Source organism: Chiloscyllium plagiosum, unplaced genomic scaffold, assembly GCF_037043375.1.
Source record: "Chiloscyllium plagiosum isolate Xiang-an unplaced genomic scaffold, Cpla_swu_hap1 HiC_scaffold_32, whole genome shotgun sequence".
NCBI classification, from domain to species: Eukaryota; Metazoa; Chordata; class Chondrichthyes; order Orectolobiformes; family Hemiscylliidae; genus Chiloscyllium; species Chiloscyllium plagiosum.
In genome coordinates, this window is record NW_028270170.1 from 34,491,205 (window position 1) to 34,517,332 (window position 26,128).

Genomic DNA, 26,128 nt, shown 5'->3' on the forward strand with positions numbered 1-26,128 from the left:
TCTGACATCAGTGGTAGACACATTGCTGGAGGGAATCCTGAGGGACAGGGTTTACATGTATTTAGAAAGGCAAGAATTGATTAGGGATAGTCAGCATGGCTTTGTGCGTGGGAACTCATGTCTTACGAACTTGATTGAGTTTTTTGAAGAAGCAACAAAGTGTATTGATGAGAGTAGAGCAGTAGACATGATCTATAAGGCATTCGACAAGGTTCCTCATGGGAGACTGATTAGGAAGGTTAGATCTCATGGAATACGGGGAGAATGAACCATTTGGATACAGAACTGGCTCGAACGGAGAAGACAGAGTGTGGTGGTGGAAGGTGTGCCACAAGGATCGGTGCTGGGTCCACAACTTTTCATTATTTATATAAATGATTTAGATGTGAGCATAAGAGGTATAGTTAGTAAGTTTGCAGATGACACCAAAATTGGAGGTGCAGTGGACAGCGAAGAAGGTTACCTCAGGGTACAATGGGATCTTGATCAGATGGGCCAATGGGCTGAGGAGTGGCAGATGGAGATCAATTTAGATAAATGTGAGGTGTTGTATTTTGGAAAAGCAAATCAGAGCAGGACTTATACACTTAATGGTAAGGCTATGGCGACTCTTGCTGAACAAAGAGACCTTGGACTACAGGTTCATAGTTCCTTGAAAGTGGAGCCTCAGATAGATAGGATATTAAAGAAGGTGTTTGGTATGCTTTCATTTATTGGTCAGAGCATGGAGTACAGGAATTGGGAGATCATGTTGCAGCTATACAGTACGTTGGTTAGAATATTGCATGCAATTCTGCTCTCCTTTCTATCGGAAGGATGTTGTGAAATTTGAAAGGGTTCAGAAACGGTTTACAAGGCTGTTGCCAGGGTTGGAGATTTGAGCTTTAGGGAGAGGTTGAACAGGCTAGGGCTGTTTTCCCTGGAGTGTTGGAGGCTGAGGGGTGACCTATAGAGGTTTATAAAATCATGAGGGACATGGACAGAATAAATAGACAAAGTCATTTCCCTGGGATGGGAGAGTCCAGAACTAGAGGGCATAGATTTAGGATGAGAGGGGGACGATATAAAAGAGACCTAAGGAGCAACATTTTCACACAGAAGTTGGTGCCTGTGTGGAATGAGCTGCCAGAGGAAGTGGTACAATTACAACATTTAAAAGGCATCTGGATGGTTATATTAATAGGTAGGGTTTAGAGGGATTTGGGCCAAGTGCTGGCAAATGAGACTAGATTAGGTTAGGATATCTGATCGGCATGGATGGGTTGGACCAAAGGGTCTGTTTCTGTGCTGTACATCTCTATGACTGTATGACATGCACGTTCTGGGCCCCCTCCACTGCAAAATCCAAACCACCTGATGCCTGGAGGAAGAATGCCTCTACTTCCACCTTGAGACCTTCTAACCACATGGCATCAATGTCAATTTCATCAGTTTCCTCATCTCACCTCCAACCCACCTCATCCCAGATCCAAACCTCCAACTCGGCACAGCCCTCTTGAACTGTCCTACCTGTCCATCTTCCTTCCCACCTATCTGCTCCATCCTTCCCTCCGACCTATTGCCATCTTCCCCCACCTCATCCACCTATCACATTCCCAACTACCTCCCTCCTGGCCCCACCTTATTTATCTTCCTGCTCACTTCCTCCCCCACATTCCTGATGAAGGGCTTATGCCCAAAACATCGACTGTCCTGCTCCCCTGATGCTGCCTGACCTGCCGTGCTTTTCCAGCACAACACTTTTTGACTCTGATCTCCAGCATCTTCAGTCCTCACTTTCTCCTACTACAGAAATGAATCAGGGCCAAAGAGTTTTAAGCAACCTACAAAGCAACAATCTAGTGATCAATTGTTGAACTGTCAATGTTAACATCATTGGTGACACCCATTGCAACAGCTGCAATGGTCAAATATCTACTTTTCACCAACCTTTCAGAAACTGACCTGTGTTATGTTTTAATTTTTATGTTTTGGACTCCCCTCTTATTTTTAAAATGTGTGCTTGTGTTATTACTAATTGTGCTTAGTGATTAATAAATGCACTTATTTTATTAACTCAAGAACGTTTAGTTAAATTGACCCTTTTTAAAACATAAGTTAATTTGGGACTGAGAGAAAGGAATCCACAAATGAGTTTTGTAATATTGTACTAGGCTCACTCAAATTAAGAAGTGAAGGGTTAACTATGAATAAGTCTGGAATACTGTGTCCAGTTCTGGTCACCCAGTTATAGGAAGATATTATTAAGCTGGAGAGGGTTCAAAAGAAATTTACCAGGATGTTGTGAAGTGTGGAAGGTATGAGTTATAAAAAAAGGCTGGATAAGCTGGGACTTTCTTCACTGGAGCGTAGCAGGTTAAGAGGCGACTTTATAGAAGTTAATAAAATAATGAGGCTTATGGATAGAATTAATAGTAGGCGATTTCAAACCAGGAGGCACATTTTTAAGGTGAAAGGAAAGAGACTTAAAAAAGACATGAGGGGCAAATTTTTCACTGAGATGGAGACTCGCACATGGAATTAACTTTCAGAGGAAGTTTTGGATGCGAGTACAGTTACAATTTTAAAAAGACATTTGGATAAGTACATAAATAGGAAAGGGGTGGAGGGATGTGGACGAGGACCATGCAGGTGGGACTAGGTTAGTTGGAGATTGTGGTCAGCCTAGACTGGTTGCTGTATGACTCTATGACTCGATGACTTTAAGTCTTGGCAGAAGAGTCATACACTTGAAAAACAAGTATGATGTAACAATAAGATAATAGGTAATATTAGATTAAGACTGGCTAACTGCACTAACACCAGATTAGAGAAATATTATCTCCTCAGAGATAATTACTTTGTCTACGCTCATGGCTATAGACTGAAGAACAGACTAACACTTAACTACACACTGATTAACTTAGAATTGACTAACTCCTCCCAAAGGGGAAAAAATGAGGACTGCAAATGCTGGATATCAGAGTCAAAAAGTGTGGTGCTGGAAAAGCACTGCCGATCATCCTGATGAAGAGTTTATGCTCGAAACGTCAACTCTCCTGCTCCTCAGATGCTACTTGATTGGCTATGCTTTTCCAGCACCGCACTTTTTGACTCTAACTCCTCCCAAAGACCATTCTTTATATCTCAGTGAGCAGAGGTATTCCAAAGTTTCCAAATGAACTCTCTCAGGCCAATTGTTTTATATAACAACAGATTCAGAAAGCGCTGTCAAAGAAACTTTGATGAGTAGCTGCTATGCATCCCATGAATGATCTATTGTTACTACTGTGCATTAGTGATGTTGACTGCCTGTTTACCGGGTGGTTGGGTTCCAGCCAAGCATGGTGCTCACCTGGATGACGTTGAGTTTCTTGAGTGCTATTGGAACTCCACTTTTCCAAGCTAGAGAAGAGTATTCTATCACAGCCCTAACTTGTGTCTTGCAGATGGTGGAAAGATTCAGGGGAAAGAGGAGGTGAGTTACACCTCATTGTAACTCACTAGTCCCTGGCCTGCTCCTGTAGCATTCAGATGCTCGGTACAATTCAATTCCTAGTTAATAGTAGCTATTAGGATGTTGATGGTGGGGAATTCAGAGATGGTAATGACATTGAATACCAAGTGGAGATACAGGTTGTTAGATCATCTCTTGTTAGAGATGGTCATTGTCAAGCATGGCATGGCAAACTTGTCGCTTATCAGCCCAGGTTTTGCTGCATGTGATTTGGTGTGGGGGTGGTGTCCCATGACTCATCCCATGTCATTCTATGTTTTCTGGGTGTGGTGTGAGTTTTGTTTTTACTGGAACATTACCATCTTACATGAAGAAGTAGAAGTGATAGCAAATGTGTTGAATCCTGAATAGATGTCTGTAGTTGATTTTGAAAGCTATAAAAGTAGGATATTTTTGTGGGAAGTCCTATCCTAATAGTTTGGCAAGCTTCTAGGAATATTCATTTGTGTAGTGAATTTGGGAATCATTATTTTTGCTTCTATCTTAACAACTCATTTCTCTCTCTCTCTCTTCTCCATGTGTAGCCGCCTCTGTGTTTTAAAAGTTCACTTTGTTACCAGATTCAATGGGCCATACATTCTGCCTGTTTATAGCTTTGGAATTTACTGAACATGAGACAGAAACATATCTTTGATTTAATTTGCCTTACACAGCTGTGTGCAGTGCGCAGCCTGTTCAAACAGGCTTTATTCTGCGTGTTGTTGATTTTTTTCACACCGTGAGTCGAACAGTCAACAATTAAAAACCTTAGGCATGAGAATCTCCGTAACTATCTGTTTATGACCTCAAACACATTTCAGTGGCAAAAATCACAGGAGCTTGTGCCTTTCCCATACGAAACATTATTCATCTTCCTGAACATAATTAAATTATTTCATAAAACAAAATCAACATCAAAATAAAACAAAATGCAAACATTTAGAAATCAGCTTTTACATCTTTTGAAGTGTGTGTTGGAAAACTTGGAAAATAAAATTGTGCACTGAAAAGTCCCACAGACAGAAATGAGCTGAACGCCAAGATAATTTGTTTAATTTGTTTTGGTGATGTTGGCCAAGGAATGACTGCTGGTTATCACACTGAGAGAACGTACCCTCTGTTATATAGAATATAGAACAGTACAGCACAGGAACAAGCCCTCTGACCCACAATGTCTGTGCTAACCATGAGGCTCTTCAAAATTGCAATGAGATCTTTTGGATCCACCTGAATTGTAAGCTGTACTTCAGTCGAACACCTGATCTAAAAGATGGTAGCAGAACCAACCCCTTCATTATTTAACTTTTAGATAAAGTACCAAAGTTCAGTGGAAACTTGAATGCCTGTTACTGAGTAATGTTGATGGCATTTGTTACAGATTACACAAAGCTTGACTTGTAACAAAGCCTCAAGATATTACAAGGGGATTTGGAGTGGCTAAATGGGTAGTCAAGTATATGGCAGATGGAATGCAATGTGTAAAAATGTGAAGTTGTCCACGTCATGAAAAACAGAAATGCACAGTATTTTTTAAAATGTTAAGAGGTTGGGATGTGTTGAACTTCAGAGTGGGTGTTCTTGTTCATGAGTCACTGAAAGTTAACAAGCAGTGAGCTATGAATTAACAAGACAAATGGCACGTTGGCCTTTATTACAATAGGGTTTATTGTATAAAGCTGTCTAACTACAACTATACATAGCCTTGGTGGGACAATAGTTGAAGTATTGTGTGCAGTTTTGACCTCTTTCTCCATGGAAAAATGCAATTGCCAGAGAGAGAGAGAGAGAGCGAGAGAACAATCTGCCAAATTAATTCCTGGGCGCACGTCCTATGAAAATGAAAGGTTAAAAAGTCTGGGCCTATTACCGCTGGTGTTTTGAAGAAGCAGAGACAATTGAATTCAAACATACAAATTTCTTACAGGGATCAACAGAGTAGATGCAGGAAGAATGTTTCCCTGAATGGAGAGGCGAGAACCAGAGAACACATTCAAAGAATAAGAGTAAGGCCACATAGGTCTGAGATAAATATAAATTTCTTGTCTTGAAGGATAGTGAATCTTTGGAATTCTCTACCTCAATGGCCTGGAGGAGTAGTCATTAAGCATGTTCATGACTTAGCTTGATAGGGTTTACATGTTAACAGCATCAAAAAATGCAAAAAAAAAGCAAGAGAAAGGCAATGAAATGGAAGATTTGACACTACCTCACTGAATGGTGGAGAGAGCTTCAAGGAATAAATGGCTTCTCCTGTTTCTGTTTCGACTGTTTCTAAAAGTACAATGGAGCATTTTAATTTTGACCCCATATCTATTAAAACATCCCACTGACATCAAATATGGCTTTAATATCAAACAGGATGAAAGTAAAATGCCAGCTGCAAGCAGTGACTTAAAGCCTCCGACAACCTCTTTATGTGATTAATATTTTAAAATCATCAGGCAAGTTGATGGAACATAATTTTAGACCAAATAGGGGAGGTGCACCTTGGAATGAAGAAAGACAAGTCTAATTATCTTAGAGCGAGATTGTAGAATTATTTTCAACCAAGTGGAGTTTTTGTGAGGCTGTTTTGAGAAGCTGAGATGGAAATACTGCAGATAGTCTTTGTGCTTGAAAGGATATGTAATTTGTAATTCAGGTTTAAACAGGAAATCATAGTAGTATGTTATCAGGACTGGAGCTTGGTAAGCAAAGAGAAAATGATTGTCCAAAAAGGTTACATATATCAGCATAAGTTGACTGGTGAGTAGAGCACATGATCAAGGAATAGGAGGATGCAAAAGGAAAAACCCTCAAGGGATAGGAAAACAGAGAATGTGACAAATTAAGGTAGGGCCAAGGATCGATTCTTGGGGAACAACCGTGGTGATGGGGAAGGACTAGTTGGATAGGCTGGGACATTTTACAGTGGAGCATGGGAAGTTGAGGGGTGATCTTATAGAGGATTATAAAATCTTGAGGTATATAGATAAGGTGAATGGCAGGAGTCTTTTTCCTAGACTGGAAAACATATTTTCAAGGTGGGAGAAGAAAGATTTAAAAAATACACGAAAATAAACTTTTTTTTACAGAAAGAGTGGTGGGTATGTGGATGAACTTCTCAAGAGGTGGTGGATGCAGTTACAGTTCAATGTTCAAAAGACATTTGGAAAAGTTCATGAGTAGGAAAGGTTTGGAGGCATGTGGGCCAATTTCAGGCAGGTGGGACTAGTTTAATTTAGGATTATAGTCAGCATAGACTGGTTGGACCGAAGAGTCTGTTTACATGCTGTATTACTCTATGACAAGGAAGAGAAACCATTGATGACAATTCTCTGACTACAACTGAGTCAGTCATGTACTGTTCTATTACCTAGCTGGACAACTCAGAAGAAATATTGAAAGAGGAGAATCTGATCAACTGTGTTCAAGTCTGCAGACAGGTTGAGAAGTTTAAGGAAAGACAGTTTGCCTTTGTTGTTTTTATGTAGGATGATGTATAGAAGGGTGGTGCTGACAATGTACTTGAAGGCAAGTGTGAAAGAACATGAAGCAAGAGAGCTGTTAGCAACTTGGCAAAGAGGGAGCCAAAAAAAGAAGTTAGGGCAGTGAATAAAATTATGGTTACAAGATAGCAGCAGGACTTATGATCAAATGAACTTGGAGAAGCCATGAGTGGATATAGAAATTAGAAAACCAGGACTAGCGCACAAGATGGGAAGAGCACTAAAATAATTTTGGCCTACTGGGCTAGTGAAAAGAATAGAAATAGCAGATTCGTATCTTCCTGTGGTTTGCAACATGGGTATGGGAGGAGAATGGTGTCCTTGGTCCAAATTTGGCAGAACCAAGGGTGGGCACACATGTGACCAACAGCAGAATAGAATGGTGTTCTAATGCTGCGCTTTTCCAGCAACACATTTTCAGCTCTGATCTCCAGCATCTGCAGTCCTCACTTTCTCCTAGCAGAATAGAATGGTCAACTGTGATTATAACCTTTGTTTACATTAAACAAGATCATTGTAAGTACATTGATTGCTGTGGGGTCAGAAGTTGGAGACATCAGAAATTCTATTGGGAAACAACAGAAAGCATGAAAACATCATATTAAAATAACAGCACAATGCTACCGTGCTGGAAATGGAAGTAAAACTAAAAGTGCTGGAGAAATTCAGCAGGTCTGGCCACATCTGAGAAAAACACGAATTATAGTGTTCCCAATCCAACATAACTCACACATGACAGGAGACGTTAACTTTGCTTGTTTCATATTGCCAGACTTCAATTTTCTCCAACATTTGACTGTTTTTATATCACATTGAAACTTTTAGTGGAATGAAATATGAGAAGGTACATATTCTTTATTCAAAGAGGGACAAATAACATAACCAGATATGTTTACTTTGAAACTGCAAGCAATTCCCCTGAAATTTCCTGCTTTGAATCACGTGATAACACATTGCCTGCGTCTTCAATTTCCTGTACAACTGAAAAGAACCAGAATGGGTCATTTGCAATAGTTCATTGAACGGGCATTGCACATTTTTAGGAATTACTATTTTGCACCTGCTGTTCTATTCAGATTGGATCAATGCTGAAAATGATTTGGTTCGCTTCCAGATTGCATTTCTGAACCTTGCCTAAGCCAAAAATAGACAAAGGGAAAGAATCAAATGTCAAATTTATACAGATTAGCAATGCCACATCGAAGCAGTTAGCTCCCCTCAGTCAATATCAATGTCAGCGTCCTACAGACTGAAAGACACTCGACATGAGGCTGAAGACATGATTGCACACCGTGCTTTGACTTGCAACCTCTCTCTCGTCCGCTGCACGCAATCGCTTACGGCAGCGATGAACCATCGGGCCGACAATCCCGGCGGAGCTGTCAATCATGCCGCCACGTGACCCACGCCGGCCCGGGTGGCCGCGGTTCCGGCGCTGGGTTGGGCCGGGCACGTCAATCAGGCGCCGTCGCCGCGGCAACGGCGGGTCACGCGCGGGGGTGGAGCGTGACGTGCTGGGGGGCGGGGCAGAGCGGATCGTCGCGAAGGGGGCGGGGGGGTGGTGGTGGGTGAGAGGATTGTCGGAGAGGAAAACAAGTGTCGGCAAAATGGCTGACAAATTCGCTCGCTTCAATGAGGATCGGGATTTCCAGGTAACAAGAAAAGGAAGGGGGGCAAAGAATTAAATAAAAGGGGGAGGGGGTGGTGAAGCTGGAGGCCCCGGCCAGGAGGATGTGTGTCTGAATGCCTCTGTGGGGAGGTAGGGGCTGGAGGAGAGCTCCCAGGCCTCGGGGACGGTAATGAGCTCCCCCCGTCCCCGGGAGGGGGGTGAGTGGGTGCTTGTCATTGACGGGAGCGGGCCGTCCTGTCCTGCTCTTTGCTGCCGCCTGTTTCTCCCTCGCTCTGCAGTGCAGAGGCCTGCATTCAACCGAGAGAGGGGGGAGTGTGTGTGTGGGGGGGTATGGGAGGAATCCATCCCCTTTCCTCCCCCATTTCTGGTCACATTGTCACCTCCAGAGCAACCCCTCCGATTGCTCCAAGACAGAAGGGGAGCGGGCGATTTTGTTTGTCCTTTTTAAAATAAAACTGGGTCTCCCTCCTCCCCACTTCTTGCCGTCAGTGAGAAATGTTCAGAAGGGATGGGCAAACCCGCAACCCCAGAGAATTTGCTAATCTTTACCTCGACTGCAAGTCGTCTCATCGACACAAAAGCATCATCTGAATTTAATAGGTTGGGTGGATAATAACTGGCTGACTTATTGAGCAAAGATATTCGGATTGTGTAGCTAATAATTGCTGTTTTGTAATTGTTATCTATTATTATTTCACTCTCTGTCACATAACAATGCCACTAAACGTTTATTTTATTTTCGGTTCGAACAATATCTTATTGATTCTATAATTCTGTGACGTGCAGTGATACTCTCCCAAGGGTTTCCTTGATATGAATATTGTTAACCAAATCAACTTGTTTTGTGGGGGTATAGTAACACTGCATTCAAATTGAGTTTTAAAGTTGTGTGTAAATTTGCTTTAATTTTCAATTGCAAGAGTAATTTTTTTTTTCATTTTGTAATGCACTATAACGTTTTTCGATTCAGTGGGCAAGAAAGTGAAGGAATTATTGGAGCTGTGGACATTTCTGTTAACTGTTCACTGCTGCTAATTTGTGATTAGATGCAGGATTTGATGGGGGAGGGGAAGAGAAATAAAATGATATGTTGAACAGTATCATTTTTCTTTCAGAGTAGTGGTGCCTAACTGTCATTTGTTAGCCCAAGTGAAATGTCAATTTGGGACTCTGGGAGTTGACTGTCAAGTTTACAGGAGAGGATTTCTAAATTAGATTTGATCCATGTGGCTCTGTATACTGCACTGATGTGGTGCCTCTTCCCAAATAAATGCTCTTGAATTGTTTCTTTAAATGTTTCATGAAATTAAATGTGTTGAGCTGCGTTGTACAAACAAACTTAGTGAACTCAATTTACAAAAACTAAGTTGCAATAAGCATAATATGAGGATAATAAAATTACATTTACCTTGCCAGTTGGCATTGGTGTGCTCATTTATTCATTTGCTGTCAGTCAAACTCTGGTGTGGATGATGCACACAAAAATGATTAAACTGATCCATTCATTCCTGATTCAGGTAAAACTCAGTACTGTTACATTCCTGATGAAGGGCTTTTGCCTGAAACGTTGATTTTTCCTGCTCCTTGGATGCTGCCTGAACTGCTGTGCTTTTCCAGCACCACTAATCTAGAATCAGTACTGTTATACAGCTCTTATTAACACCAGTTGTAAAAGCCAAAAGAAGAATTTTAATCAAAGAACCCGCTCATAATTTAAATGTAATCTCTTCTTGAAAAGTAAATTATTTATTAAAACACAGTACCAACTGGTGATGTCTTGGGGAAATTGTGATGTATCCAGAGTCCCTCAATACTGGTATATTGAATTGTATGTGTTTTCACTTGTACAACATGAAGAAGCCCAGAACGAAGGAATTTGCATTTGATTTTTTTTTCTCCTCTGTTTTTGGAGTTTTAACACATTTTTGGGATGGTGGGAGGATAAAGTTAATTTTCAGTTACAGAATTTAAGTAGTTTTACTGTATTAGTTTGGAACCCATTTATTAACAAAGTTCTATTTTTCATTCACTTGTTTGCACTTTATCAAGCCAGTGTCAAGTGGGCAGATTGATAAGTCAAATGTTCCTTGGTCATTATTTGTCGTTGTCTTCACTATTCAGCTGAGTGGGATGCTGTTCTGCTAGTTCTCTTAGCCTGAAGTTGTAGCCAGAGAATCTGCAGTGACTTCTCTCCCACATAAGTATCTCTGGATCTATCCTTAGCCTGCTACTGTTTTACATTTCTTTGTCCAACATGGCAGAGGCTGCACTTCAAAAATGCTTCACTGCTTGTGGGACATCATTTGAGACCATGAAAGGCACTTTGCAAGTACTGTTTTTTCGGTTATGATTCGGATTGGTGGTATTATTCAAAGACAGAATATCAGGTTTCATATAAAGGCTGATATTACCCAGCAACTAACTACCCCTCTACCACTTCTGTGTAGTAAGCCAATTTGCTGATATGCAGTTTTGGATAAGCTGAAATTTTCTCCAGTTAATCATTGGAAAGAGCAGATTAACCTCTGGCTTATTTATAAGTCTGTTATTAGTGAGTTCCATTCTTCTCCCTCAAAATAAATTGCTGGAGAAACTCAGTGGGTCTGGCAGCATGTGTGGAGAGGAAGCTCGGTTAATGTTCTGAGTCCAGTGACCTTCCTCGAGAAGAAACTCCGTTCTGAAGTCATTTCTGTTTTTATTTCAGATTTCCCAACATTCACAGTTCTTTGTTTTATTTTAGCCATTCCTCTTCCTGTTTGCTGTCAGACCTCTTGTATCCTCAATATCCTGCTTGACATTGAACCGAGCTTCTGATCCCACATCAGAGATTTCCCATTTCCATTTCTGTAATACTGTCTGTCTGTGCCTGTGCTGAACACTTCGTTCATTATCTCCTAACAATCAATCGTTCTGGTGTTGTACTTCACTATGTTAGCCCGGATGTATTCAAAACACTGCTACTTATGTCCTAACTTGCCACAGGTTCCATTAATCCATCAGCCTTGGTGCACTTCGACCTGGTTTTTCCTGTCCACTAATACCTCAGTTTTGAAGCTCTCTTCCTTATGTTCAGATTCCTTCATGTCTCTAATCTACAGTCCTACAATAATTTACAAATTCTGTATTCTCAGCACTGGCTGTATGTGCATATGTATATGCATATGATATGTATATATCACTGGTGGATTTACCCATTTGGCGGATTAGCTTTCAGCTGTCTGGGTCCTCTGCATTTCCAAAAGCATTCCACGTTTCTAACTTAAAGCATTCCTAAACAAATTTTGAATATTGCCTCCTTTGGCTTGATGGTTGTTTTTATTGGAATATGTGCCTGTGCAGTGTCTTAGGACATTTTATTTCGTAATTGAACTATCAAGTGCCTTATATAGCTTTTTCTCTTGCTGTTATTTATTGCCATTTGTGCTTTGTTCTCAAATGCCAGTTCATCTAAAGTTCTGCCTGTTTTAGATACTGCATGCGGTCCTTCTTGCTTGTGACACTTGTCCTTCTGAACTATATAGCTGTTGTATGTCACATTTAAAATTCTTACAGTCATAGAGATGTATAGCACGGAAACAGACCCTTCGGTCCAACTCCGCTATACTGACCAGATATCCTAACCTAATCTAGTCCCATTTGCCAGCAGTTGGCCCATGTCCCTCTAAATGCTTTCTATTCATATACCCATCCATTTGCCTTTTAAATGCTGTAATTGTACCAGCCTCCACCACTTCCTCTGGCAACTCATTCCATACACGCATCACCCTTTGTGTGTAAAAGTTGCCCCTTAGGTCCCTTTTAAATCTTAAACCTCTCACCTTAAACCTATGCTCTCTAGTTCTGGACCCTCCCACCCCAGAGAAAAGACCTTGTTTATTTATCCTATCCATGTTACTCATGATTTTATAAACCTCTACAAGGTCACCCCTCAGCCTTTGATGCTCCAAGAAAAACAGCCACAGCCTATTCAGCATCTCCCTATAGCTCAAATCTTCCAACCCCGGAGACATCCTTGTAAATCTTTTTTGAGCCCTTTCAAGTTTCACAACATCCTTCTAACAGGAAGGAGACCAGAATTGCTTGCAGTATTCGAAAAGTGGCCTAACCAACATGACCTCCCAACCCCCGTACTCAATGCTCTGACCACTAAAGATCATGTTTTTTTTCCTTCCTATATCTGTAACCGTACCCTGTCCTCCAGACCTTTTCCTTCATTCCTCTAACTCTGGTATTGAACATAGAATGTTACAGTGCAGTACAGGCCCCTCAGCCCTCGATGGTTTCACAGATCGGTGCAACAATCTGAAGCCCATCTAAACTGCACTATTCCATTATCATTCATATGTTTATCGACTGACCATTTAAATGTCCTTAAAGTTGACGAGTCTACTGCTGTTCACGCAGAGCCTTCCATGCCCTTACTACTCTGAGTAAAGAAACTACCTCTGACATCTGTCCTATATGGGCGGCACGGTGGCTCAATGGTTAGCACTGCTGTCTCACAGCGCCAGAGACCTGGCTTCAATTCCCACCTCACGCAACTGTCTGTGTGGAGTTTGCACATTCTCCCCATGTCTGCGTGGGTTTCCTCCAGGTGCTCAGGTTTCCTCCCACAGTCCAAAGATGTGCCGGTTAGGTAAATTGGCCATGCTAAATTGCGCATAGTGTTAGATGAAGGGGTAAATGTAGGGTCTGGGTGGGTTGCTCTTGGGAGGGTCGGTGTGGACTTGTTGGGCCGATTACTGTAAGTAATCTAATCTAATCTAATCTATCACCCCTCAATATAAAGCAATGGCTCTTTGTGCTAGCCATCACCGTCTGGGGAAATAGGCTCTCACTGTCTACCCTATCTAATCCTCTGATCATCTTATGTTTCTATTAAGTCACCTCTCAACCACCTTCTCTCTAACAACAACAACGTCAAGTCCCTCAGCCTTTCCTCACAAGACCTTCCTTCCGTACTAGGCAACATCCTGGGAAATCTTCTCTATACCTTTTCCAGTGCTTCCACATTCTTCCTATAATGCAGTGACTAGAACTGTATGCAGTACTCCAAGCGTGGGCCCCCCCAGGGTTTTGTCCAGCTACAACATGACCTCATGGCTGTGAAACTCAATCCCTCTACCAATAAAAGCCAACACACTGTATGCCTTCTTAACAATCCTAGCAACCTGGTTACAACTTTCAGGGATCTATGCGCATGGGCACTGAGCTCTCTCTGCTCATCCACATTATCTTGAATCTTACCATTGGCCCAGTGCTCTGTATTCCTGTTACTCCTTCCAAAGTGAATCACCTCATACTTTACCCCATTAAACTCCATTTGCAACCTCTCAGCCCACCTCTGCAGCTTATCTATGTCCCTCTGTAACCTGCAACATCCTTCTGCACTGTCCACACCTCCACTGACCATAGTGTCGTCCGCAAATTTACTAACCCATCCTTCTATGCCCTCATCCAGGTCACTTATAAAAATGACAAACAGCAGTGGTCCCAAAATAGATCCTTGCGGTCCACCACTAGTAACTGAATTCCAGGATAAATATTTCCCATCAACCACCACCTTCTGTCTTCTGACAACTCGCCAAATTCTGATCCAAACTGTTAAATCACCCTCAATCCCATGCCTCTGTATTTTCTGCAATAGTCTACTGTGGGGAACCTTTTCAAACTTTTTACAGAAATCCCTATACACCATATCAACTGCTTTCCCCTCCTTCACCTGTTTGGTCACCTTCTTAAATAATTCAATAAAGTTTGTGAGGCACGGCCTACCCTTCACAAAACGATGTTGACCATCCCTAATCAAATTATTCCTTTCCAGATAATTATAAATCCTTTTAAAATTTTTCCCAACACTTTACCCACAACCGAAGTAAGGCTCACTGGTCTATAATTACAGGGTTGTCTGTACTCCCCTTCTTGAACAATGGGATGATATTTGCTATCCTCCAGTCTTCTGGCACCATGACAAAATAAAGATCACAGCCAAAGGCTCTGCAATCTCCTCCTGAGCTTCCCAGAGAATTCTAGGATAATTCCCATCTGGCCCGAGGGACTTATCTATTATGTCACTTGCCAGAATTGCTAACACCACCTTATGAACCTCTATCTCGACTATTCTAATTACCTGTATCTCAGTATTCTCCTCAATAACATTGTCTTTTTCTTGTGTGAATACTGACGGAAAATATCAATATAGTGCCTCTCCTATCTCCTTGGATTACACACACAACTTCCCACTGCTGTCCTTGACTGGTCCTAATCTTATTCTAGTCATTTTTTATTATTCCTGACATACCTATAGAAAGCTTTAGGGTTTTCCTTGGTCCGACCTGCTCTCTCTCCCTATTCCTTGCCCGGCGAGTCTTTCTCATTCCCATGGAATCTCTTAAATGTCCCCCTAACTATGAGTCCCCAATGCCAAAGGTCCCCCCCCCCCCCCCCCCCACCCCCCCCCCCTTCCCTTCTGAGCAACAGGGACAGACTTTGTGCCAGACCTGTACCCAGTTGTGTATCATATGTCGACTGAACTAAAGGCACAACTGCTAAAAGCTAACCAGACCAATAGTTTAGAATTTCCTTCCTGAACTCCTTCAATCTTCTGTTTCTCTTTTAGACTGTATTTAATACCCAGACCTTTTATTGTCCTGTTTAATATCTCTTATTTTATCTTCGTTTTCCTTTTTCTTTTATTCTGTTTCTGCTAAATGCTTTGGAATGCTTTTTCAGGATATAATCACTTTATAACTACAAGTTGTTTGATTTATTTAATTTTTAGAGAAGCATTTTATGAGCATATTTGCTTCAGAAATTGAAATGGAATTCCTTCAGGTTTTACCCTATGTTTTATGATCCAGTAATATTCTATCATTTATTTATGAATTCTGTGCAGCATGTGAAAACAATGAAAAAAACACCCTTTTGGTGCTTCATGAGTTGAACTGTAATTGAGATTCCCTTTATGTCATCAACATGAAGTCTTAACTCTGTTCCTGTCTCTAGGGTTGCTACCTGATATACTGTATATTTTTATCTTCGATTCACAGTCCCTGCAGCATTTTACTTGTGCATGAGTTAGATTTAGATGCCGAGGTCTTTTTGGTCCAATTAATCTCTTTATTCCCCTGAATACCAACCCTGCTGCCATTTTGTCAACAGCTTTTTAATAGCCACATTAAAAGAGTAAGTATGAGTTAGTTTGCTTCTTTTCTGGCAAAGCAACATCTCCTTTACTGCTGTAACCATTATTTTGGTATTGCACTTAAGACGTTTAGATAGAATAGGGGAGGAGCAAGATCTCAATGCCATGGTCTTGGCACTTGCTTATGGGCAATTAATTGGAAGGCAGAGTTTGTCTGGTAAAAGTGGATCTTGCTAATTGCACACTGAGTAGTATTTTTTAAATATGTGAATGTTGAGATAAAAAATGACAATTCCTAGAAAACATTGCAGACATTGTAGGAGTTTGAGTAAAGTCTGGAACAGTACTTTTCTTGACCATTTCATAACTTGAACACCCTCAAGCTCCCTTTATAGGTTTGCTTTATTCCTTTAACCTAGTTCTTGTGGTTCTTGAACCTGCAGTATCTGTAATTCCTACTTTAAGAAAGTAATAACATTTCAAGAATTTTGGCAGTTGGGTTATTAACTTTAGTGTATACCATTCTTTTTGAACAGAATTGTGATTTAACACAATTTTTGGCTACAAGTAAAAATGTCCAAGAGCCCTTACATGTTTGATGCCCTGGGAGAATATACTTAGCTCGGGACATATGACCTTGTACAGTTTTTTCCTATCTTTCTGAGATCTTTTAATTTTAACTATTGATCTGTTGGAGTTCATCGTGATAATGAAATGAATTCCTTTGGCATATTTGTAATTGTTGTTATTATACATATGGAAATTGAAGGATGTAAATTGTACGGTGTACGGTTGTGTGGCAAGATGATGGAAGTGATGCCAATTCTATGCATCCACAACATGGTTAAAACAAGGGCAGAATGTGATGGCACATCATGGACATTAATAGTTTTCATTTTATCCATGTAAATGCAATGCAACATCTCTAACATTGTGAGCTAAAATGCTTTCTTGATCTCATTAATAAAGATCCTGAAGAAGGGCTTATGCCCGAAACGTCGATTCTCCTGTTCCCTGGATGCTGCCAGACCTGCTTCGCTTTTCCAGCAACACATTTTCAGCTCATTAATAAAGGTTAATTTAGTGATGAGTACCAGAGCACTTAATTATTTATTCTTGATACGTAATTGTAGGGAATCAGTTCAGTTCAATCTTCGTTGTGTAGTTGTCAGTTGGATATCACTGTTCACAACCTGATTCGAGCTCCTTGATTGTAATTCCATCTAGTAAAGCCCTCCCAAGTATTAGTTGCCCTCCTCCATTAAGCGCTAGTTTTGTGAAATAGGTATTTGATGTGTTCAGTTGATTGTGTTCTATAACAAATTTGACTTAGCGAGTGTATCATGTATCCCATTGATTTATATCATTAAACACAGTAGTTTCATGAACCTTCCCAATTCAAAGTATTGCAATTGGGCTTTATACAACAACTGCGACTCCAGTAATAACTGGAATTTTCTTCTACCAGTTAAACTTGATGCATCCATATGCAGTCTAAGTAAACTAAATTTCTAGTTTGTTTTTAGTATCTGAATGTGTAAGACCCTTGTGAAAGTTTTCTGACTCAATTTGTCGTCATTTTGGAACTGGTACAAAATAATCCACTCGGAAGAATTTATTGTATCTCTCTGATTTCTGGGTTGGGACTTGTCTCTAGACTTCCAGCTTTTCATTGAGTTAAGTTGTGGTATCCAAACCACTTTTTGGTGCTAGCATTCTTGGTTGTGACGCAGGAGTATGCAGGTTCGAGCTGACTCCAGGATTTTAGTGCTCAAGCAATGAAGTTGAATAAAAGCAAAATTCTGTGGATGCTGGGAATTCAAAACATACACTGGGAATGCTGGAGAAACTTAAGGAGTGTGATTGACAGAACTCCTGAGGAAATATCGTACTGGACTTGAAATGTTAACTCTGTTTCTGTCTAGAGATGCTGCCAGATCTTCTGAGTTTCTCTACCATTCTCTGTTTGAAGTATCAATTTACATTGAGTGCTGCCTCCCTTTGGATGAGGTGTTGAGTAGCTGTAAATCCTATTCCTGCTGGGTGAAAAATATGCTGTAGGATTTTCTGAAGAGCAGCACGTAGTTTTCATGGTAGTTACACAAATATTTCTCCCTCAACTAATACCGTCATAATAGATTAAATGATTGCTCATTTTATTTACTGTTCTTGGGACATTACCTGAGCAGTTTGCTTCTGTAGCTGCTTAATAGATAAACGCTGCACTTAATTTTAAAGGAAATAAATGATAAAGTGCTTTGAGACATCTTGTTCACACAAAATATTACTTAAAAGTAAATTATTTTTATCACTCTTTGATCTTGCTCTCAATTCCACATGGGTCATAGATTTACACTGGACTGTAGATTTCTGTGGTCTGAACTAGTATAATGCAATAGAAAACCATGGACTGTTTCATGGTAATTGTATTGGATTTTATGCTTTTACTCAGCACTGAATTCACCCTTCAGATCTGCATGATCTACTTGATATAAATTGTAGTACTTGAGTATTGCTGAAATAATATAAATGTCCTTCCAGCTGTTTTGTACAAGCAAAATTAGTTTATAGTTGATCTGCCTTTCCTTGGAAAAGAGAAAACGCAATATCCTCCATTAAATGTGAGCCTGTAGTTGGACAACCTTCAGTAAATAATCCTGAATGCATGACGAATTATGCTGAACACCAATTTAGGATTTTTAGTTGGAATCACAGTGTGGTGCAATTGCTTGCACTACAAGACCCAATTTTTTGCAGAAGGGAAGAATGTATACACATACTGTGCCAGTTTCAATTCAATTAAATAGGTAACAGCCACTCTCTTGTTCATTTCTGTAGGCAATGTCTTCATCAGAGTCAACCTACCTGATTTAAAATTTAACACAATTTGGTAGTTACCTATCAGTCACCAACTAGTACGTTCTCCATGGTACTGCTTCCTCCAATCAGAGACCCATGCAAGTCAACTAGCATGTTCTTGATACAGCATAAATATTATTTTCCTTTATATTTGTATTGCTTTTGAATTGTCCTCACAAGTGCAAGACAAAAACCTTTAACAAAATGTTTGTTTTTTTCAAGCAAAACTCAATTTAATATATATAACCATTCCAAAATGTTATGCTAAAATACACACTGCTGTTCCCAAAGTATGTAATTATTTTCTTAGTTCTCTTCCTTCCTTTGAAATGTGGAGTTAAAGTTCTGTCAGCTGTCCTGTGCCTTTCATGACTCTTAAGAGTTAATGTTGGCAGATTATTTAATGATGGAATTGGATTCCAAGGTCACTTGATGCAACAATATCTGAGTGTTCCAACAAGTGGAGTGGAACCCTGGCTTTGTTTTTCCCCTCTTTATGTTAGAGTTGGAGGTAAAAAGTTAAAGATATTTATAATCCTCTTAATTAATGAGCAGGTGCAACACCTATTGAACCAGAGATCCTTTGGTGTGTTTTGCCTGATGTATATTTATTGGACCCTTTTAAAAAGCTAAAAAGGAACTTTTCATTAAATGCATTTGGTTCTGGTTATTTTAAGAGCATTCTGATTTCTTGATTTACCAGTGAAATAAGACTTTGTACAGTAGTGCTTTACATTTAATTAAATAGGGAGGGATTAGACCTGATTAGTTAACAGTTTAATTGTGCAGCTGCTTGTATTTTCTGAGAAGAAATTTTGTTTTCAGATTCAACAGCAGAAGTGGGTAGTTACTATATGTTCACTTGTCTGGAAACAGAAGTTTTCATCTAACTTTGAAATATGCAGAACCTGATGTATTTTACAGCTTTGTGACCATTGCTGTCTCTAAGTTGATCATTTTAATAGGCATCTAACTTTGCTTACATTAATCAAATATCATAAATTTGAGTTCGTGTTTCCTGACTGTCGCTGGGGTATTTTGGAATTGTTTGTGTTCAGTTGTCACAAGCATAACCTTACGATTTTGGTAATCCAAGATGGACAACAGGAAAAATTTCTGGCTGTAACAAGCTGCTCCTTTTCTTTTGAGGTATTTTACGTGTTGGAGGTTATCTTATCAAATTCCAGGAGCAACAGTTGCTGTTTTATATGTTGTCACGTTGTTTTGGAATTCTGAAGGAAAAAGAAAGTCAAAACTATGGCACTTTTAAAAGGGAGGACAGACTAAGGCAGCACATTGTCAGTGCATGAGAGAGAAAGAAACCCACATTGCTGACTGACACAGCAGTGAACCTGCACAGTTATTGCCTTTGCTGTTTGAATTCATGTATCGCTGGACATTGGCGTGCATCCAGGAAAACTGAACAAACAGTGAAATCCACGACTGATCTTGGAGGAACCTGTTTTGGAGAGGTCACAGCACAGAAATAGATAACTGAATAGTTTTAAGTGTAGCCTTAATGTAAATCTACAATAATGAATAGAATGGGTTCTTATTAATTACATATGTTTTGTTGAGATATGTCTCGGAAGTCATAAGTATTAAGTTAGCCTGGAGCAATGTTTTATAGAGGAATAAGACAGTGCTAGCTTCTGGGTCTGTAGATTGGAAGAAGCAAAAATGGCCTTTAGTAGAGTGAAATGCTCCTCTCATCAGATGTGGGAGTTTAGGGAGAGTTTGTGTTACTGAGGATTAGATCAGTAATAAATGTCATTGGTTGCAAATCCTGTCAGATCGAATGGATTGGTTGGAGTGACAGAGGCAATGAGGAATTTACAAGAGTAAGGGGATGTGATGGATGTGGGTTATAGGAAGGGAGAAAACTGCAGATACAGTCACATAGATGGGTTAACTCTGGGAAAGGTAAGAGAGGTAGGCAGGAGTCTTCCGTGGCTATTCCCACTTCAAACAAGTATGCTGTTTTGGAAAATGTAGGGGGTGATGGACTCTCAGCGAACGGAGCACAAGCAGCCGAGTTTCTGGTATCAAGACGGGCTCTCATGTAATGAGGGGTACATTGGGTTCTAAACGATTGCTTATGTTCGGGGACGCACTAGTCAAAGGCACAGACAGACATTTCTGTGGCCAGCAGTGAAAAATCAGAGTGGTGGGTTGCCTCCCTGGTGCCAGGATCAAATATGTCTCAGAGAGGATGCAGAATGTTGTTAAAGGGGAGAGGGAACAGCAGGAGGTCATTGTACACATTGAAACCAACGACATAGGAAGGGAAAAGGATGAGATTCTGAAGGGAGAATATAGAGAGTTAGGCAGGATTTTAAAAAGGATATTCTTGAGGGTAGTAATATCTGGATTACTCCTGGTGCTATGAACTAGTGAGGGTAGGAATAAGAGGTTGAAACTTTATTGCTGGAACAGCACAGCAGGTCAGGCAGCATCCAGGGAACAGGAGATTCGACATTTCGGGCACAGGCCCTTCTTCAGGCCTGTGCCCGAAACGTCGAATCTCCTGTTCCCTGGATGCTGCCTGACCTGCTGTGCTGTTCCAGCAATAAAGTTTCAACTTTGATCTCCAGCATCTGCAGACCTCACTTTCTCCTCGTGGGAATAAGAGGATAGAGCAGAAGAATGCATGGCAGAAGAGCTGGTATATAGGAGAAGGATTCACATTTTTGGATCATTGGAATCTCTTCTGGGGTAGAATTGACCTGTTCGACAAGGGTGGATTGCACCTGAATTGGAAGGGGACTAATATACTGGCAGGGAGATTTGCCAGAGCTGCTCGGGAGGGTTTAAGCTAGGTAAGGTTGGGGGGTGGGACCCAGGGAGATGGTGAAGAAAGGGATCAATCTGAGACTGGTACAGTTGAGAAAAGTGAGTCAAGCAGTTGGCGGTGGCAGGGACAAAGCAGAGAACAAGATAGGACTAATAAATTAAATTGCATTTATTTCAATGCAAGAGGCTGAACAGGGAAGTCAGATGAACTCAGGGAACTTAGGAACATGGGACTGGAATATCAGAGCAATTACAGAAAATAGGGTGGTTATGATAGGGGATTTTAACTTTCCAAACATAGACTGGGACTGCCATAGTGTTCAGAGTTTAGATGGAGAGGAATTTATGTATGTGCAAGAAAATTTTCAGATTCACTATGTGGATGTACCTACGAGAGGATGCAAAACTTGACGTGCTCCTGGGAAATAAGGCAGGGCAGGTGACTGAGGTGTCAGTGGGGTAGCACTTTGGGGCAGGGACCATAATTCTATTAGTTTTAAAAATAGTGATTGAAAAGGACAGACCAGATCTAATAGTTGAAGTTCTAAATTGGAGAAAGGCTAATTTTGATGGTATTAGACAAGAACCTTCAAAAGCTGATTGGGGGCAGATGTTCGCAGGTAACGGCAGCTGGAAAATGGGAAGCCTTCAGAAATTAGATAACGAGAGTCCAGAGACAGTACATTCCTGTTATGGTGACAGAAAAGGCTGGTAGGCATAGGGAATGCTGGATGAACTAGAGAAATTGAGGGTTTGGTGAAGAAAAAGAAAGAAGCATATGTCAGGTATAGATAGGGTAGATCGAGTGAATCTTAGAAGAGTAGAAAGACAGTAGGAGTATACTTAAGAAGGAAATCAGGAGGGCAAAAAAGTGACATGAGATATCGTTGGCAAACCGGGTTTTTACAAATTCATTAAGGACAAAAGGATAACTAGGGAGAGAATAGGGCCCCTTAAAGATCAGCAAGGCAGACGATGTATGGAGCTGTAGGAGATGGGGGAGATACTAAATGAGTATTTTGCATCAGTGTTTACTATGGAAAAGGACATGGAAGATATACAATGTGAGCAAATAGATGGTGACATGTTGAAAAATGTCCATATTACAAAGGAGGAAGTGCTAGCTGCCTTCAAACGCATAAAGGTGGATAAATCCCCAGGATCTGATCAGATGTACCCTAGAACTCTGTGGGAAGCTAGAGAAGTGGTTGCTGGGCCCCTTGCTGAGATATTTTTATCATTGATCGTCACAGGTGACGTGCCAGAAGACTGGAGGTTGGTGAACATGGTACCACTATTTCAGAAAGGTAATAAGGACAAGCCAGGGAACTATAGACCGGTGAGCATAACGTCACTGGTGGGCAATTTAGGTTGGAGGAAATCCTGAGGGATGGGATTTACACGTACTTAGGAAGGCAAGGACTGATTAGGGATAGTCAATGTGGCTTTGTGCATGGGAAATCATGTCTCACGAACTCGATTGAGTTTGTTGAAGAAGTAACAAAGAGGGTTGATGAGGGTAGAACGGTGGACATGATCTATGTGGACTTCAGTAAGGCATTCGACAAGGTTCCCCATGGGAAATTGCTTAGCAAGGTTCAATCTCAAGGAATACAGCAAGAATTAGCCATTTGAATACAGAAGTGGCTTGAAAGTAGAAGACAGAGGGTGGTGGTGGAGGGTTGTTTTTCAGACTGGAGGCCTGTGACCAGTGGAGTGCCATAAGGATCGGTGCTGGGTCCACTACTTTTCATCATTTACATAAATGATTTGGATGTGAACATAGGAGGTTTAGTTCAAAAGTTTGCAGATGAAACCAAAATTGGAGGTGTAGTGGACATCAAAGAAGGTTACTTCAGATTACAACAGGATCTTGATCAGATGGGCTGATGGTTTGAGGAGTGGCAGATGGAGTTTAGTTTAGATAAATGCGAGGTGTTGCATTTTGGGAAAGCAAGTCTTAGAAGGACTTATACACTTAATGGTAAGGTCCTAGGGAGTGTTGCTGAACAAAGAGACGTTGGAGTGCAGGTTCATATCTCCTTGAAAGTGGAGTCACAGGTAGATTGGATAGTGAAGTAGGCGTTTGATATGATTTCCTTTATTGGTCAGAGTATTGAGTTTAGGAGTTGGGAGGTCATGTTGCAGTTGTTCAGGACATTAGTTAGGCCACTTTTGGAATGTTGCATGCAATTCTGGTTTCCTTCCTATTGGAAGGATTTTGTGAAACTTGAAAGGTTCAGAAAAGATTTATAAGGATGTTGCCAGTTTTGGAGGATTTGAGCTGTCGGGAGAGGTTGAATAGGCTGGGGCTGTTTTCCCTGGAGCGCGGAGGCTGAAGGATGGCCTAATAGAAGTTTATAAAATCACAAGGGGCATGGATAGGGCAAACAGACAAAGTCTCTTCCCTGGGATGAGGGAGTCCAGAACTAGAGGGCATAGGTTTAGGGTGAGAGGGGAAAGATATAAAAGAAACTAAGGAGCCATGTTTTCACGCAGAGGGTGGTGCGTGTTTACAATAAGCTGCCAGAGGAAGTGGTGGAAGGTGGTACAATTGCAACATTTAAAAGTCATCTGGATGGGTATATAATTGGAAGGTTGTAGGCTGGGTGCTAGCAAATGGGACTAGATTAGATTGGGGTATCTGATTGACATGGACGAGTTGAACCGAAGGGTCTGTTCCCATGCAGTACATCTCTATGACTAGTGAGGGAAGAGCTTGAGGGAACTACGTTTTGGGTGATTGTTGAGAATAAAACTATGGCTCATTACAGGCAAGGTATTATGTTTTTATTGTTGTTTGTCATATTGTTAAATATGAGGAATCTTGAGAGCTAGGATTTTTATTGTGTGCGTTTTACCAGTTTGGAAACTAATATCAAGAAACTTAATTCATTGTCTCATCTGGAAGTTTGGTTGAAGAATTTATGTTGTTTATTCTACTTGAAGAATTGCAGGATGTGAAAACAGCTTAGAAAAAAATGCAGCAACTATTTTCAATCTTGTTATTGAGATTATGGCAGTTTTCAATTTTCTGATATTGTACTGACTGGCTGATTTCACCCAAAAACCTGAGTCTTGGTGAAAATGACTGCCCAAGTGATTCACTTCTCCATAACTGTTTGTTTGTATGACCACAGTGCTCTAATTTTCAGCATTTTGTTTAGTAATGTATTGGACTCAGTCACCAACTAAAAATTTAACTTCTGATTTGAATAGTTTAATTCCCAAAGTAAATTGCCTCATTATTATTAATTTTGTTACAGCAGAGATCTTCAAACTTTTTGTGTTGGTGTGGATGAACCTCTGCAAATATTTCTATAATTTCATGAAACTTATAGGACAGATAGCCAAAAGTAAATTGCTGTTATCTGGATAATCATTTCTCATCACATTATTTTGTTGTTACTGTCAACAAGTACTGAAAAAGCGGCACAAAATCTGATGCAACTCTACTCTTGCAGAGTCTGTGACACCTTTTGATTCCCTTATGTTTCAGCATCCGAATTTGAAAGCCTGAATGTATGCTTCCATAGTGTTTCTCATTTCTTCTGTTTAAAATGTCTCGACTCATTTACCTTTTTATTGTTTCAAATGAATGAAAGTATTCACATGTATATCAATTGTGCTACAACTTGAAGGAGGTCAAACACAATAAAGTAGTAAATGTGCCCCAGTTTCATGAGGTGTGTGAATACCTGTACTATTTTCCTCCATTACACTCTGGGAAGTATTAGATAAGCGAAACAAATCCACTTATTCAGACCATAATTGTTTCAAAACCATTATTGTGATCTCTCTGTCAAATGCTATCTTGCAACATTACTTACCCACTCTTAGAAAATGTTCACAGTTTTAAGAGGGGTCATTGCTAAAGTTTTAATAAAATTGAGTAATTAACCAGCACTTATTTCTGTCATTTTTTTGGAACCATAATTAAAACCCCACAGTGTGATTATATGATCTGTTCTTCTAAAAAGTAGGCCATGCCTGCAGAGAACGCTTTATGTAACAGAATTGAGGTAGTATGGAAACGGTATAAGAATATGAATTATGAACTTCACAGAAACACGTTTCATTATATATTTTAGTTGTGGAATATTTCCTGTAACCCATTGACACTAAAATGTTAAATAGGCTAACAGGCAACACTGCTGTATGGAAGAGTGAATAGCTGACTTATAACCACCTTTGACCAAAACTTGGCATAACTAAATTTCAGGAAATATGTATAAACTACTTTTTGTATTTTTATTCCTCTTCGCCCAAACTATGGTCCAGTTAATTATAACTAGTTGTTTTCTATAAGCTTGCAATGTCAAAGCATGAAATATTAGAAAAATGAATTGTAATGAAATTTCATCAGTGTTATGTGATTAAATCCACACAGTAAATATGTACAGTAGTCTAAGTGGTTAAAATATTTTTGGCATCTTTGAGAATTAATCATAACTGAATATGGTATGTAATTCTTATTAACCTGAAGTAATATTTGGTTATTTAAAATAGAGCCAAAAGGTCTTGGAAGGTCAAGAATATGCAGTTACGTTTAGAAACAAATAATTGCATATGACCAACAAAGTTGCCAGAATTTTGTCATGCTATGTCATTATAATTGCTATGTCCTTTTGGTTCCAAAGTTATTTTGTTAAAATAAATATAATAAGAAATTGATTTGCTTACCTTTCTTTTCCTTCAAACTTTTCCTTCTTATCAATAGATAACAGAATAGTCAAAAA

The 26,128-nt window shown here is 40.1% G+C and overlaps 1 protein-coding gene across 4 annotated transcripts in view; it reads left to right on the forward strand.

The window, feature by feature from the left end:
- The first annotated feature begins 8,537 nt into the window (after window positions 1–8,537).
- The window catches only part of gpatch8 (G patch domain containing 8), a 202,215-nt gene continuing 184,624 nt past the window's right edge, over window positions 8,538–26,128 (forward strand). Inside the window, exon 1 of one of the 4 annotated variants that reach the window (XM_043675229.2) lies at window positions 8,538–8,615. In XM_043675229.2, the coding sequence (XP_043531164.2) occupies window positions 8,571–8,615 (45 nt within the window). In that variant the 5' untranslated portion in view covers window positions 8,538–8,570. The remainder of the gene's footprint in view (window positions 8,616–26,128) is intronic. The other 3 variants (XM_087977892.1, XM_087977894.1, XM_087977893.1) reach the window with 3 other exon arrangements.